We start from the raw sequence: 14564 nt of genomic DNA, 5'->3' as shown, positions 1-14564 counted from the left end.
AGGGGGGGGAAGAGAAAGGGAGGGGGGGGGGAAGGGAAAGGGAGGGGGGGGGGGGAAGAGAAAGGGAGGGGGGGGGGGGAAGAGAAAGGGAGGGGGGGGGGGAAGAGAAAGGGAGGGGGGGGGGGGAAGAGAAAGGGAGGGGGGGGGGGAAGAGAAAGGGAGGGGGGGGGGAAGAGAAAGGGAGGGGGGGGGGGGAAGAGAAGAGAAAGGGAGGGGGGGGGGGAAGAGAAGAGAAAGGGAGGGGGGGGGGGAGAGAAGAGAAAGGGGGGGGGGGAAGGGAAAGGGAGGGGGGGGGGAAGAGAAAGGGAGGGGGGGGGGAAGAGAAGAGAAAGGGAGGGGGGGGGGAAGAGAAGAGAAAGGGAGGGGGGGGGGGAAGAGAAGAGAAAGGGAGGGGGGGGGGGGAAGAGAAGAGAAAGGGAGGGGGGGGGGGGGGAAGGGAAGAGAAAGGGAGGGGGGGGGGGGGAAGGGAAGAGAAAGGGAGGGGGGGGAAGGGAAGAGAAAGGGAGGGGGGGGGGGAAGGGAAAGGGAGGGGGGGGGGGAAGAGAAAGGGAGGGGGGGGGGAAGAGAAAGGGAGGGGGGGGGGGGGAAGAGAAAGGGAGGGGGGGGGGAAGAGAAAGGGAGGGGGGGGGAAGAGAAGAGAAAGGGAGGGGGGGGGGGAAGAGAAGAGAAAGGGGGGGGGGGGGAGAGAAGAGAAAGGGGGGGGGGGGGAAGGGAAAGGGAGGGGGGGGGGAAGGGAAAGGGAGGGGGGGGGGAAGAGAAAGGGAGGGGGGGGGGAAGAGAAAGGGAGGGGGGGGGGAAGAGAAAGGGAGGGGGGGGGGAAGGGAAGAGAAAGGGAGGGGGGGGGGAAGGGAAGAGAAAGGGAGGGGGGGGGGGAAGGGAAGAGAAAGGGAGGGAGGGGGGGGGGAAGGGAAGAGAAAGGGAGGGGGGGGGGGAAGGGAAGAGAAAGGGAGGGGGGGGGGGAAGGGAAGAGAAAGGGAGGGGGGGGGGGGAAGGGAAGAGAAAGGGAGGGGGGGGGGGGAAGGGAAGAGAAAGGGAGGGGGGGGGGGAAGGGAAAGGGAGGGGGGGGGGAAGAGAAAGGGAGGGGGGGGGGAAGAGAAAGGGAGGGGGGGGGAAGAGAAAGGGAGGGGGGGGGGAAGAGAAAGAGAGGGGGGGGGAAGAGAAAGAGAGGGGGGGGGGAAGAGAAGAGAAAGGGAGGGGGGGGGGGGGAAGGGAAGAGAAAGGGAGGGGGGGGGGAAGGGAAAGGGAGGGGGGGGGGGAAGAGAAAGGGAGGGGGGGGGGAGAGAAAGGGAGGGGGGGGGAAGAGAAAGGGAGGGGGGGGGGAAGAGAAAGGGAGGGGGGGGGGAAGAGAAAGGGAGGGGGGGGGGAAGAGAAAGGGAGGGGGGGGGGAAGAGAAAGGGAGGGGGGGGGGGAAGAGAAGAGAAAGGGAGGGGGGGGGGAAGAGAAGAGAAAGGGAGGGGGGGGGGGGAAGAGAAGAGAAAGGGAGGGGGGGGGGAAGAGAAAGGGAGGGGGGGGGGAAGAGAAAGGGAGGGGGGGGAAGGGAAAGGGAGGGGGGGGGGAAGAGAAAGGGAGGGGGGGGGGGGAAGAGAAAGGGAGGGGGGGGGGAAAGAGAAAGGGAGTGGGGGGGGAAGAGAAGAGAAAGGGAGAGGGGGGGGGGAAGAGAAGAGAAAGGGAGGGGGGGGGGGAAGAGAAGAGAAAGGGAGGGGGGGGGGGGAAGAGAAGAGAAAGGGAGGGGGGGGGGGAAGAGAAGAGAAAGGGAGGGGGGGGGGGGAAGAGAAGAGAAAGGGAGGGGGGGGGGGGGGAAGGGAAGAGAAAGGGAGGGGGGGGGGAAGGAAAGGGAGGGGGGGGGGAAGGGAAAGGGAGGGGGGGGGAAGGGAAAGGGAGGGGGGGGGGGGAAGAGAAAGGGAGGGGGGGGGGGGAAGAGAAAGGGAGGGGGGGGGGGGGAAGAGAAGAGAAAGGGAGGGGGGGGGGAAGGGAAAGGGAGGGGGGGTGGAAGAGAAAGGGAGGGGGGGGGGGAAGGGAAAGAGAAAGGGAGGGGGGGGGGAAGGGAAGAGAAAGGGAGGGGGGGGGGGGGAAGGGAAGAGAAAGGAGGGAGGGGGGGAAGGGAAGTGAAAGGGAGGGGGGGGGGAAGAGAAGAGAAAGGGAGGGGGGGGGGAAGAGAAGAGAAAGGGAGGGGGGGGGGGAAGGGAAAGGGAGGGGGGGGGGAAAGAGAAAGGGAGGGGGGGGGGGAAGGGAAGAGAAAGGGAGGGGGGGGGGAAGGGAAGAGAAAGGGAGGGGGGGGGGGGAAGGGAAGAGAAAGGGAGGGAGGGGGGGGGGAAGGGAAGAGAAAGGGAGGGGGGGGGGAAGGGAAGAGAAAGGGAGGGGGGGGGGAAGAGAAAGGGAGGGGGGGGGGGGAAGAGAAAGGGAGGGGGGGGGGGGGAAGAGAAAGGGAGGGGGGGGGGGAAGAGAAAGGGAGGGGGGGGGGGAAGAGAAAGGGAGGGGGGGGGGAAGAGAAAGGGAGGGGGGGGGAAGAGAAAGGGAGGGGGGGGGAGAGAAAGGGAGGGGGGGGGAAGAGAAAGGGAGGGGGGGGGGAAGAGAAAGGGAGGGGGGGGGAGAGAGGGGAGAGAAAGGGAGGGGGGGGAGAGAGGGGAGAGAAAGGGAGGGGAGGGGGGAAGAGAAGAGAAAGGGAGGGGGGGGGGGAAGGGAAAGGGAGGGGGGGGGGAAGAGAAAGGGAGGGGGGGGGGAGGGAAGAGAAAGGGAGGGGGGGGGAAGGGAAGAGAAAGGGAGGGGGGGGGGGGAAGGGAAGAGAAAGGGAGGGAGGGGGGGGGAAGGGAAGAGAAAGGGAGGGGGGGGGAAGGGAAGAGAAAGGGAGGGGGGGGGGAAGAGAAAGGGAGGGGGGGGGGGAAGAGAAAGGGAGGGGGGGGGGGAAGAGAAAGGGAGGGGGGGGGGGAAGAGAAAGGGAGGGGGGGGGGAAGAGAAAGGGAGGGGGGGGGGAAGAGAAAGGGAGGGGGGGGGAAGAGAAAGGGAGGGGGGGGAGAGAAAGGGAGGGGGGGGGAAGAGAAAGGGAGGGGGGGGGGGAAGAGAAAGGGAGGGGGGGGGAGAGAGGGGAGAGAAAGGGAGGGGGGGGGGAGAGAGGGGAGAGAAAGGGAGGGGAGGGGAGAGAAAGGGAGGGGAGGGGAGAGAAAGGGAGGGGGGGGGGAGAGAAAGGGAGGGGGGGGGAGAGAAAGGGAGGGGGGGGGAGAGAAAGGGAGGGGGGGGGAGAGAAAGGGAGGGGGGGGGAGAGAAAGGGAGGGGGGGGGAGAGAAAGGGAGGGGGGGGGAGAGAAAGGGAGGGGGGGGAGAGAAAGGGAGGGGGGGGAGAGAAAGGGAGGGGGGGGAGAGAAAGGGAGGGGGGGGGAGAGAAAGGGAGGGGGGGGAGAGAAAGGGAGGGGGGGGGGAGAGAAAGGGAAGGGGGGGGAGAGAAGGGAGGGGGAGGGGGGGGAGAGGGGGAGGGGGGGGGGAAGAGGGGGAGGGGGGGGAGAAGAAAGGGAGGGGGGGGGGAGAGAAGGGAGGGGGGGAGAGAGGGAGGGGGAGAGAAGGGAGGGGGAGAGAGGGAGGGGGGAGTGGGGGAGAGAGGGAGGGAGGAGGGGGAGTGGGGGAGGGGGAGTTGGGTAGTGGGGGAGGGGGAGTGGGGGAGGGGGGAGAGAGGGAGGGGGGGAGAGAGGGGAGGAGGGAGAGAGGGAGGGGGGAGAGAGGGAGGGGGGAGAGAGGGAGTGGGGAGAGAGGGAGGGGGGGAGGGGGAGTGGGAGAGAGGGAGGGGGGAGGGGGAGTGGGGAGAGAGGGAGGGGGGAGGGGGAGTGGGGGGAGTGGGGGGAGGGGGGGGAGTGGGGGGAGGGGGGGGTAGTGGGGGAGGGGGGAGTGGGGGAGGGGGGAGTGGGGGAGGGGGGGAGAGTTTAGGCCTTGAGACTGGAAAGGATGGAGCCTGAAACTGGGGGTTGTGGAGTGTAAATTATAGATCCTGAGACTAAAATAAATTATGAGCCAATGGGGATCAGTGGATGTTCTCAAGCATATGTAATGGAAAGATTTTTTGAACTAAATGAAAAAACGGAATAAATTCAGATATTATTTAAATAATTAATTTCCTTGTACTCTTCAATGCAGGTTGCTGACGCAAAAACAAATCAGCCAAAATTCTCATCCTAATTGCTATGCACTAAATTTGCTTTTGAGTGAAGACAGAATTGAGTTTTGAGATCCTTAATGGCTAAGTAAAGTAATAGCATTCACTATCTGGGCTCATATACGAAAAAGAATAGTTGCTTGGACAAGGGAGGTGACTGACCCCTGTAGATGCACAACATAGTAAAGAGTCAACAGCATCAGAATAGAAGGGGGATTAAAATAATTGGTAATAAAAGAGCCTTGTACTGCCGGGTTTAACAAGAAACACATGTGCCAGTACCTCAAGTTCATTGAAGAGCACCGCTGGTGGAGTCACACGATTTTTCTTTGCAGCATGTCGGAGTATTGCTTCAGCCTCCTGTACCCTTCCCTTTAACAGCAGCCAGCGTGGAGATTCAGGAATAAACCTGTGATAAAGTATGTTATTATAAATACATATTTAAATATTTTAAATATATCCCTTGACATGGCATATAGTAGAGGGAGATCTGAAGAGAAAAAAAGAAACTGGGATAGATTTTTATCTTTATCACCCAATTTTATTAAGCATCATGTGAAAACAAAAATCCAGGGTAAGAAATGTAGGGGCAAGTTGTGCTTTGCACATCCGTGGCTCACAGAGGCAGCTGCACATGTTAAGTGCAGCTGCCTTCAATCGGATCCAATTTTCGCCAGTGGGATGTCCAAAACATGACTTGTACACTTTAGACTTATCAAGAGAAAGTTTCAAATTAGCAGAGTTCTTTGGAGAAGTCAGGTACCCATTTGGATAGATCAGGGGCACCTGTGGGAGAGATAAGGTGCCCTTTGGGATTGTTAAAATTAGACATGCATATGTGTAGAAAGTCGATAAACTCATTGGAACTATCAAGCTGTCATGGGAACTGTAAAGGGAACAACAGTTAAGTGAGCTATCAAAGTTCACTGGAACAAACAAGCTGTCAAGGGATTTAAATCCCCTGGCCTTAAAATAAAAAGAACATAGTCTACAGATTTTTAAAAAATCAGTGTTTTCTATTTCACTCTGTTGTCATTAGTCTGAGGGTTATCATTACAGGAATTGTGCTGTATGACTGATTTCACAACTTATCATTAGTATAGTGGAGTGCCTGTGAGTTCAGTTTCATTGACAGCTCCAAGTGGTTATGAAGTTTTTGCTGTGGGGGCTGAGAATACAAATGCTTGTTGTTTTAAGGGTTAAAGTTGTTGAAAGAATTTAAATCTACTGAATGAATTTTTATCAATGAGATTGTTTTTTAACAGTGAATTCATCAATAGACACTTAGGAATTTTATTTTATTTTCTCTCAGCATGGGTCCTGGGGTCTCCCCATGGTGGATACTGGCTGAAATAGCATGGAGGGTATGGGGGCCATGGGTGTTGGTAAAGGGGCATAGTTTGCCATGGAGGGGATGAGAGGCTATGGGGGTAGGTGGATGTGTGGCATGATATGGCATGGGTTAGCATGGATGAGGAATGGAAATTTTATGGGGGTCAGCGGGTATGAAGGGATGAGGGCTAGAGGGCTGTTATTTGTTTTGTTGTTTTATTTTGCAGCTGGGACAAAGTGCCAGATCAGAGGCCGGCCTTTTGCCAGCCCGCTTCTGCCCCTATGCTGCCTCAGTGGGTGGCGGGCCCAACTCCAGTTATCATTCAACCTCATAGCACCAAAATTCAATTGTCTTGCATTGGTTTTGCAAAGCTGGGAGTTTTCCCAACTCTGCACTCCAGACCAAGGGGCAAAAATTAAGGTCATAGAATCATAGGCTGGGATTTAATGTAAGTGATGGGGGTGTCACCCATTGCTTGGAGAACTGGTGGGAGCCCTGTGTCGCACCTCTCTGGGAGGCCTGATGCTATAACATTCCAATCAGGCATCAATCTCCCGTGTGATTAAGACCCGGGTAGGGCGCCATCCCACCCTGAAAACTGCTGCTCAATCAGAGGCTGGCAGGTCTCATGTACCGGCACCAGCACAGGGAGCAGCTGCCACTGCTGGCACCACAGTTGGGCCTACCAGGAGGATTGCTGATGGATCACCAGGTATAATTGAGCGTGGGCAGGATGTGAGTCGCGGGAAGGAAATCATGGGCGAGGCGAGGGAGTGGGCTTGGAAACAAAGGCAGGGGATGGCTTCCTTCAGACCCCTCCTTCCCCAAGCTGGGCCTCTCAATTGAGCAAAGAGACCCCTTAAATGAGGAAACCACCCCCACCCCCCAGGTTTTGTCAAGTGGCCTCCCGAGCTGGAATTCCCCCAAATGCTGCCGTGGAATACCAGCAGCGGTGGGATGAGACCCTTAATTGGCTTTTAAGTGACCAATAAAGGCCTCAATTGGCCTCCAGGTGGGAAGACCACCCGTAAGCCTTCCTGCTCAGGACATGAATGGACAAAGGCGGGAAGGCAGCAGAATCCCCACCCCGCACTCCCAAATCACTCAGCAGAAGACCATTAATTTCTGCGCATAGAGACGTTAGTACAGAGTAGCAGGCCATTCGCTCATCAAGTCCATGCTGCCTCTCTGTTTAGCGATCCAGTCATTCCCATTCCCCCATTTTATCCCCATACCCTGCAAGTTTATTTCCTTTGAATACCAATTGAATTTCCTTTTGAAATCATTGATCTTATCCACTTCCAGAACGCTCACAGGCAGTGAGTTCCAGGTTATTACCACTTTTTAAAAAAAACCTTCTTCCTCACATCCCTTCTGCGTCTCTTACCCAAAATCTTAAATCTGTGTCCCCCAGTCCTTCTACCATCAGCTAATGGGAACAACTTTTCTTTGTTTACCTTACTTAAACCTCTACATAATCCTCCCTTACTTTCCTTTGTCTAAGGAGAACAAGCCCAGCTCCTCCAACTTAACCTGGTGGCTAAAATCCTCATTCCTAGAACCATTCTGGGAAATTTCCTCTGCGCTCTCTCAAGGACTCTTACATCTTTCCTAATCCAGAATGGAACACGATGTTCTACACTTGTGGCCTAATCAGAGCTTTATGAAGGTTCAGCATAACCTCCTTGCTCTTGAACTCAATGCTTCTGACTCAATGAATGCTCAAATGTTCAATGAAGCCCAAAATCTCATCGGTTTTGCTAATTATTCCCTCAATACGTCCTACCACCTTCAAAGATCTAGTCACATGAACACCCAGATACCTCTGTTCCTGCACACTCTCGAACTGTGCCATTAAGTCCATAATACCTCCTTATCCCCTCTGCAAAATGCATCACTTGCTCTGTATTAAATTCTGCCACTTGTCTACCTATTCTGCTGGCCTATCTTCGTCTTGCTGCAGTTAGTTGATATCATCCTCATTATTTGATGCACCTCCAAGTTTTAAATCATCAGCAAATTTTGAAATTCTACTCTGTAATCCAATATCCAAATCTTTATAATATAACTAAAAAGCAGTGGTCCTAGCACTGACCTTTACAGAATAGCACTGCCCACCATTCTTCAGTCTCCTGTCCTAAAGCCAATTTTTTATCCAAGTTGACACTACACATGAACATACAAAATAGGAGCAGAAGTAGGCCATTCAGCCCCTTGAGCCTGCTCTGCCATTCAGTAAGATCGTGCCAATCTGTTTGTGTTTTGAATTCTACATTCCTATTTACCTCCAATAACCTTTAATTCATGTGCCTAGCAAGAATCTATCTACACAAAATGATGGAAAAACTCAGCAGGTCTGGCAGCATCTGTGGAGAGAGAGAAACAGAGTTAATGTTTTGAGTCCTTATGGCTCTTCTTCAGAGCCTTCAGACTTTTCTTTAGATGCTGCCAGACCTGCTGAATTTGTTCAGCAATTTTTGATTTTATTTCAGATTTCCAGCATCCGCAGTATTTTGCTTTCATCAAGAATCTATCTACCTCTTCCCCCAATAATCCCGCCTCCACTGCCTTTGGGGGCAGAGTTCCAAAGTCGCACAACCCTCCAAGAAAAAAATCTCATTTCTGTCCTAAAAGGGCAACATCTAATTTTAAAACAGTGCCCCCTAGTTCTGGACTCACCCACAAGAGGAAACATCCTTCCCACGTCCACCTTGTCAATACCATTCAGGATCTTATATACTTCAATCAAGTCACCCCTCACTCTTCTAAACTCCAGTGGAAACAAGCCCAGTCTGTCTAAACTTTCCTTAGTACAACCCATACATTCCAGGTATTAATCTAGTAAACCTCCTCTGAACCGCCTCCAACGCATTAACATCCTTCCTTCAATAAGGAGACCAAAACTACACGCAGTATTCAAGATGCGGTCTCACCAATGCCCCAAGGTTAACCAACCTTTTTATGTGGTACTTTGTCAAACACCTTCTTAAAATCCATGGTGACCAACATGAAATGCATTCCCTTCATACAATCTTCTCTGTTACTTCATCAGCAAATAGTGGTTAGAGTGGCACATAACTTGAAGACTCCTGCACTTACTGACATTTCCTACTCTTTCAATGGCCACTCACTACTATCCTGAGCTCTTTCTGTCTGTGGGATGACCACCTTCTGGAAAGCATGACTAAGGAAGCTCTCATTCTCCTCAGTGACTCCAGCTGTCCCTCAAGCTTGGACATCCTGAGCTGCAGCGATTGGAGACACGCCTTTCAGCCCTGCTGCTAATTGAGGCCCTAAAGTGGCCAGTCAAGAACCACTTAAGGGCCTCATCCTTCCGCTGCCATTGGGATTAACCTAGTTGCTAGCAGGCCTGTTGCCTTGCGACATGAGAGCTGCTAGCCTGTGGTCGGCTTGTCACCTCAGTTGTGTGTGTGTGTGTGTGGGGGGGGGGGGGGGGCAGTGTCTTTGATCGAGGGACTGGACATTGGGCATTGGCAGGTGGGGGTGTGAGAGCCACCTCCTCCTGCCCCGCCTTCTGAACCACCTACAGGCCTTTCCCTGCGATCCCACACAGCAAACCAGCCCCGCCCCTGCATCACTCACTTTTGTCCTGGGTCACCTCACAAGCCTGGAATTCCAGGAAGTGAGGAAGTGTTCTCTCTTCTGGCAAGAGCCATGGCCTCTTCTGTGGCACTATTGAGTGTAATAGCCACAGGTCTCTGATTGGCTGGCAGTTCTCACTCTGTTAGATTTCCGCCCCTGGAGGCCCGGGGCAGGATGTTTAAGTCATCGCACAGGCGCGATCGGTGGGCCTGGAAGCAGCCGGGGAACGGACCGCCGACCACGATCAGACACCGACTGGGATTTCACGCTGGCTGACCAATTAACGGCCAGCCAGTGTGAAGCGTGCGCTGAAATGCTCTGCGCTGCTGGGGCTGGGGCGGGAGGAGGGCGGGCGCTGACATAGGCGCAGGCACGGGTGAGCACTGAATGAAAGCTCCCTGAAGGCAGAGAGCTGCCTCAGGGAACTGAAGACTTTAAAACCAATAAATAAAAGTTTTTAAAATCCGGAAAAAAATGTCCACGCATCACAATCAGTCACCTGAACATGTACATGATAAAAATTCTATCCATACATTTTTATTTTTTTTTAAATTTAATAATGGAAACCTCATCTCGCCCTGGGATGAGGTTTACGAAAAATGCAAAGGCTGCCTTGCTGATTAACCCATTCCCCAATCATAAGGTTGGACGGAACATGAAAAATTGGAAGCAATTATAACTTTAATTCCCTTAATTAGCCTCTTAAATGTCGGCGGGTGTGCTTCCAACTTTTGCGCACGCCCGCCGACTGAAATATTGCACGAGCGCGGGATGACATTGGGATGCCCGCCTGACGTCATCACGCGTGATTCCATGGCCGATCGGGCCCTGATTCCAGGGGAAGACCTGCCACTGGCCTTGTCACTTGCTGATTGGCCTGCGGGTCAGGTTTTCTGGAAGAGAGACAACACGGGTCTCTCACTGGCTCTTCAACTGGCAAGCGAAGCCCGACGCCTCAACAAGATTCCACCCGATTAACTATGTTTCCAAAGATGTTGCCAGCCCTTCTGAGTATTTCCAACATTTCCTGCTTTTATTATGCGTTTATATTCCGCTGCTAATATGCATCTTTGAATGCTTTCCAGGGAGCAATGGAGAATGCTGAGTAGGAGGCAAGTGTAATACAAGTGCCAGCTTATCAGAATGGCAAGATTCTCCGTGAGGTCTGCTGCAGAAGATTCAGATAAGGAACTTGTTGGGCTGGCCTCCAGAAGAAGACTGAGGGGCATGCACAATGAAATACTTGATACATTAACAGGCCTGCCAGAAAGCCTGTGTGCAATGCTAAGGTGCTTGGAGATGTCTGGCATTAACTTGGCACATGACTTTATGCAGAGCCTGGAGCCCATATCCTCCAGAGCGGAAGGAGCGGCTAACTGCATGAGAACACTTGAAGACCTATCCAGGATGCAATGTCTGATGGTTGACATCTCAGCTTCAGTTGTAACATATAGAGAAGCCAACTAATGTCTGGTTGCGGCAGTTGGAACTCAGATTGAAGACATGCAACTTAACTTACTGTCACGAATGTTTAAGCCTCTCTATGCAAGCTCAGCTTGCTGCAACAAAGGCTCAAGACAATATCCTTCCACACCACACCCTGTATATTCATCAACATAAAACAACTCTGGTAACCATTAAACACTTCTATAATCACCTCAAAGGCCAGTAGAAATCGATCAGTAACAAAACTGAAAGCAGTTGATGATCCCTTTAAATAGCACTGGTGAGAGGGTGGGTTGGGGCGGTGGATTTGGTAGTTTCATGACAAATTCCTGGAACAATATGTTGTGGAACCAACTCAGGATAAAGCTATTTTAGATAGAGTGTTGTCTAATGAGATAGGGCTAATAGTGATTCTAGGATTGGACAGCACTTGATGAACAATCCTATGTGTGCTGAGAATAACACTAACAACCAATTTAAGATCATCATCAGGCTTGTTGACACTTGTTAGAAGCTGAATATATTCATACGCAGTGGTCTAGAGGCAAAAGGAACACGTCCAGCCATTGCACCTTTTCTGACTTAAGCAAAAGTATGGGGAACAATAGTTCCCTGATGCACTCTCCATAACAATGCCGACCAATTAGAGTCAACTTGCCAGCCAATCAGCACCCATTTCTCATGCATTAAAAATTGCTGCTCTCCTTTGAAATTTGGCATTTTTGCGTCTGTCCTGATGAGTGCAACATGAAAAGCTTTGACAACATGGCTCTTTTTTCAGCAAACCCAACAATGTTGTGCAACAGTAACCCTGAGGATTAGGAGAGTTTTAGAAACTAGCAAAGGGTGTCCAAAAAGTTGATAAAAAGAGAAAAAAATAGAATTTGAGAGTAAACTAACCAGGAATATAAAAACAGTTTGTAAAAGCTTTTACAAGCATATAAAAGGCAGGAGAGTTAATTAAACATCGGTCCCTTAGAGACAGAAGAAATTATCATGGGGAATGACAAATAGCAGAGTTGTTGAACAAATATTTTACATTAGCCTTCAAGCAAGGAAATACAAATTACATAATCAGGAATAGAGGGTAACCAGGGGGCTAATAGTGAGAAAATTAAAGTAACTAATAACAGCAGAGAAAGGTGTTAAGAGGAATTTAAGGGACTAAAAATTGACAAATCTCTAGGATCTGATGGCCTACAGACTACGTTTCTAAAAAGGTAGCTGCAAAGTTAGTGGATGAACTGATTATGCCTTTCCAAAATTCCCTAGATTCTAAAATGGTCCCAGCAGATTGGAAGATAGCAATTATAACTCCACTATTCAAGAGAGGAGCGGTAGAGAAAACAAGAGAAATATAAGCCAGTTAACCTGACATCAGTAGTGGGGAAAATGTTGGAATCTATATTAAGGAAGTTTTAACAAAGCATTTAGAAAATGATCAGACATGGTTTTACAAAAGGGGATGTAACTAGTAGGGTGGATAAAAGGGAACTAGTTTATGTAATATACTTGGATTTTGAAATCGCATTCAATAAAGTGCCACAAGAAAGGTTAATGGAAAGATAAGGGCTCATGGAGTTGGGGTTAATACACTAGTATGGATGGAGCACTGCTTAATGGACAGGGAGCAGACAGTAGTGGTAAATGGTGCTTTTTCAGGTTGGCAGGCTATAACTAGTGGACTGCTGTAAGGATCAGTGCTGGGACCTGAACAATTTACAATCTCTATTAATGGCTTAGACAAAGAAATCCAGCTTAGTGTATCCAATTTTGCTTCCCAAAGCTAGGTGAGAGGTTGCAAAGTAACTGGTAAAGTGTGTGAGCAGTAAGGTGGCAGATGGAGTATAATGTGGGGAAGTGTGAGGTTTTTCACTTTTATGGTAATAATAGAAAAACATTTTTTTTAAAGGCACAGAGGTTCTAATTGCTCATATTCAGAGAGACTTGGGTAGACTCGTGCAAGGAACACAGAAAGTTAGCAGAAACTCTCTCCACAGAAAGTTAGCATGCAGGTACAGCAAGCAACTAGGAAGACAAACAACATGATGGCCTTTATTGCAAGGGGATTGGAGCACAAGTGTAAGGAAGTCTTCCTAAAATTGCATAGGGCTTTGGTGAGACCACACCTGCAGTACTATGTGCACTTTTGCTCTCCATATTTAAGGTAGGATAGACTTGCATTGGAGGCTGTACAGCAAAGGTTCACTAGATTCGTTCCTGAACTGAGAGGGTTGTCCTATCATAATAGGCTGAGTAAATTGGCCTTATAGTCTCTAGAGTTTAGAAACATGAGCGGGGATTTCATTGAAGCATACAAGATTCTGAGGGGGCTTGACAGGGTAGACACAGAAAGGTTGTAATGGGTAGATGTTGAGAGACTGTTTCCCCTAGCTGGGGAATTGAGGAACATAGCCTTGGGAGCAGGGCTCGATTATTTGAAACTGGAAGATGGAAAGGAATACCTTAATTCAAAGGGTTGTGAATCTTGGAATTCTCTATGCCAGACGATTGTTGATGTTCTAAAGTTGAGTATATTCAAAGTTGAGTTAGAGTTAGGTTTCTCAGTTAATCAAGGGATATGAGAAGCAGGCTGGAAAGTGGAGTTGAGGCAGAAGATCGGCCATGATCATACTGAATAGCGGAGCAGGCTTGAGGGGCAGTATGGTCTACTCCTGCCCCTATTTCTTATGAAAAACTGGGCCCACAGAGCCAAATTTTGTGGCTGATAATTTAACACAAGTTATCATCACAGCAAAAATGTGCCTACCACCTTGTGGTCTTCTCCCACCAAATTGCTGTACTTCTCACATTCAGTCTGTGAACTATGTTACATGGCCCAGGTTCTCTGAGGCAAGTTGCTAGGTGTAGGTGCAAAGTGTTGCTTTTAAGTAGCCCTACAGATGCTCGTAATGGTATCTGCAATTGTTTTTATTTGTTAGCTAACTTTAAATTGTTAAACATTTTTTTGAATCTACCAATATTCACATTGGTCAGATGGATATTTAACCTCACACCAAGACCCTAAATCTGTCTTGTGATATGTGGCTTGCTAACCTCTTTGACCCTATCTCCTTGACACTGAGGGATATTTCAGATTCAGTAAACTTTGCTATCTGAGTTCTGATCAAGGATCATCGACTTAAAACATTGGCTTGGATTTTCATGGATTCACAGAGACTCCGCACAGGCTCCAAAATGGTGGATGGAGCACTGATCTGGAAGTTCCACTCCCATTTTTGGCAAGCCCGATTTTTATCGATAGGGGAAAGAAGGTGGGCTGTAACTCACATGAGGGAAATGTGAGCTCAACAGGGCCATTTGAGCTCAGTGCTGGGTTCAAATAGACCGCATTTTCGCTGTGGCAAGGGCATTCACCTGCAGTGTAGGAGTCACAAATCTTTAGAGAACCTGTTTAATCAACTGCAGTTGGCTGGCTTAGTCACAAATCTGGCCAAAAATGAATTTACAAAAGCAAGGGTAAATTACCTAGGTAACATTGTAGGACAAGGGCAAGTGTTGCCAAGAACAGCAAAAGTGAGCGCTCTAACAGAATTTCCCATTTTGAAAACTAGATAAGAAATCCTGAGTTTTTTTGGCAATGTGTGGGTTTTATAGGAAGTTTGTGCCTGAATTCAGCACAATAGCTTTACCTCTCAGCAATTTGTTAAGAAAACAGGCAAAAGTGGTATGATCAGCAGAATGCCAAGCAGCCTTTGAAAAGCTGAAGGCAATCTTAATAAATGAACCAGTGTTGGCCGCCCCTGACTTTACTTAATCTTTTAAAATGGCAACTGATGCTAGCAACTTGGGGTAGGTGCAGTGCTATTACAAGATGATCAATTAGGGATACAGAAGCCGGTGGGATACTTTTCCAAGAAACTAAGTCAATATCAGAGGAAATACTCTACAGTAGAACTCTACAGTACTCTACAGTTTTGTTGTTTCTTCAATACTTTGAAGTTTATGTCCGATGCGATAACAAAGAAACATAATCCACTGGGCGTTTATTGAAAAGTTTAAAACTCGAAATGTGAGACTGTTT

The 14564-nt window shown here is 50.3% G+C and overlaps 1 protein-coding gene across 1 annotated transcript in view; it reads right to left on the bottom strand.

Annotated features, from left to right (window-relative positions):
• Positions 1 to 14564, bottom strand: part of LOC121280733 (solute carrier family 22 member 5-like) — a 160272-nt gene that overhangs the window by 53901 nt on the left and 91807 nt on the right. Inside the window, exon 5 of the mRNA XM_041192868.1 lies at positions 4420 to 4546. Coding sequence (XP_041048802.1) covers positions 4420 to 4546 — 127 coding nt within the window. The remainder of the gene's footprint in view (positions 1 to 4419; positions 4547 to 14564) is intronic.

Source organism: Carcharodon carcharias, chromosome 8 (assembly GCF_017639515.1).
Source record: "Carcharodon carcharias isolate sCarCar2 chromosome 8, sCarCar2.pri, whole genome shotgun sequence".
NCBI lineage: Eukaryota > Metazoa > Chordata > Chondrichthyes > Lamniformes > Lamnidae > Carcharodon > Carcharodon carcharias.
Note: the sequence above shows the minus strand (reverse complement) of the source record. Positions and strands in the feature narration are given on the sequence as shown.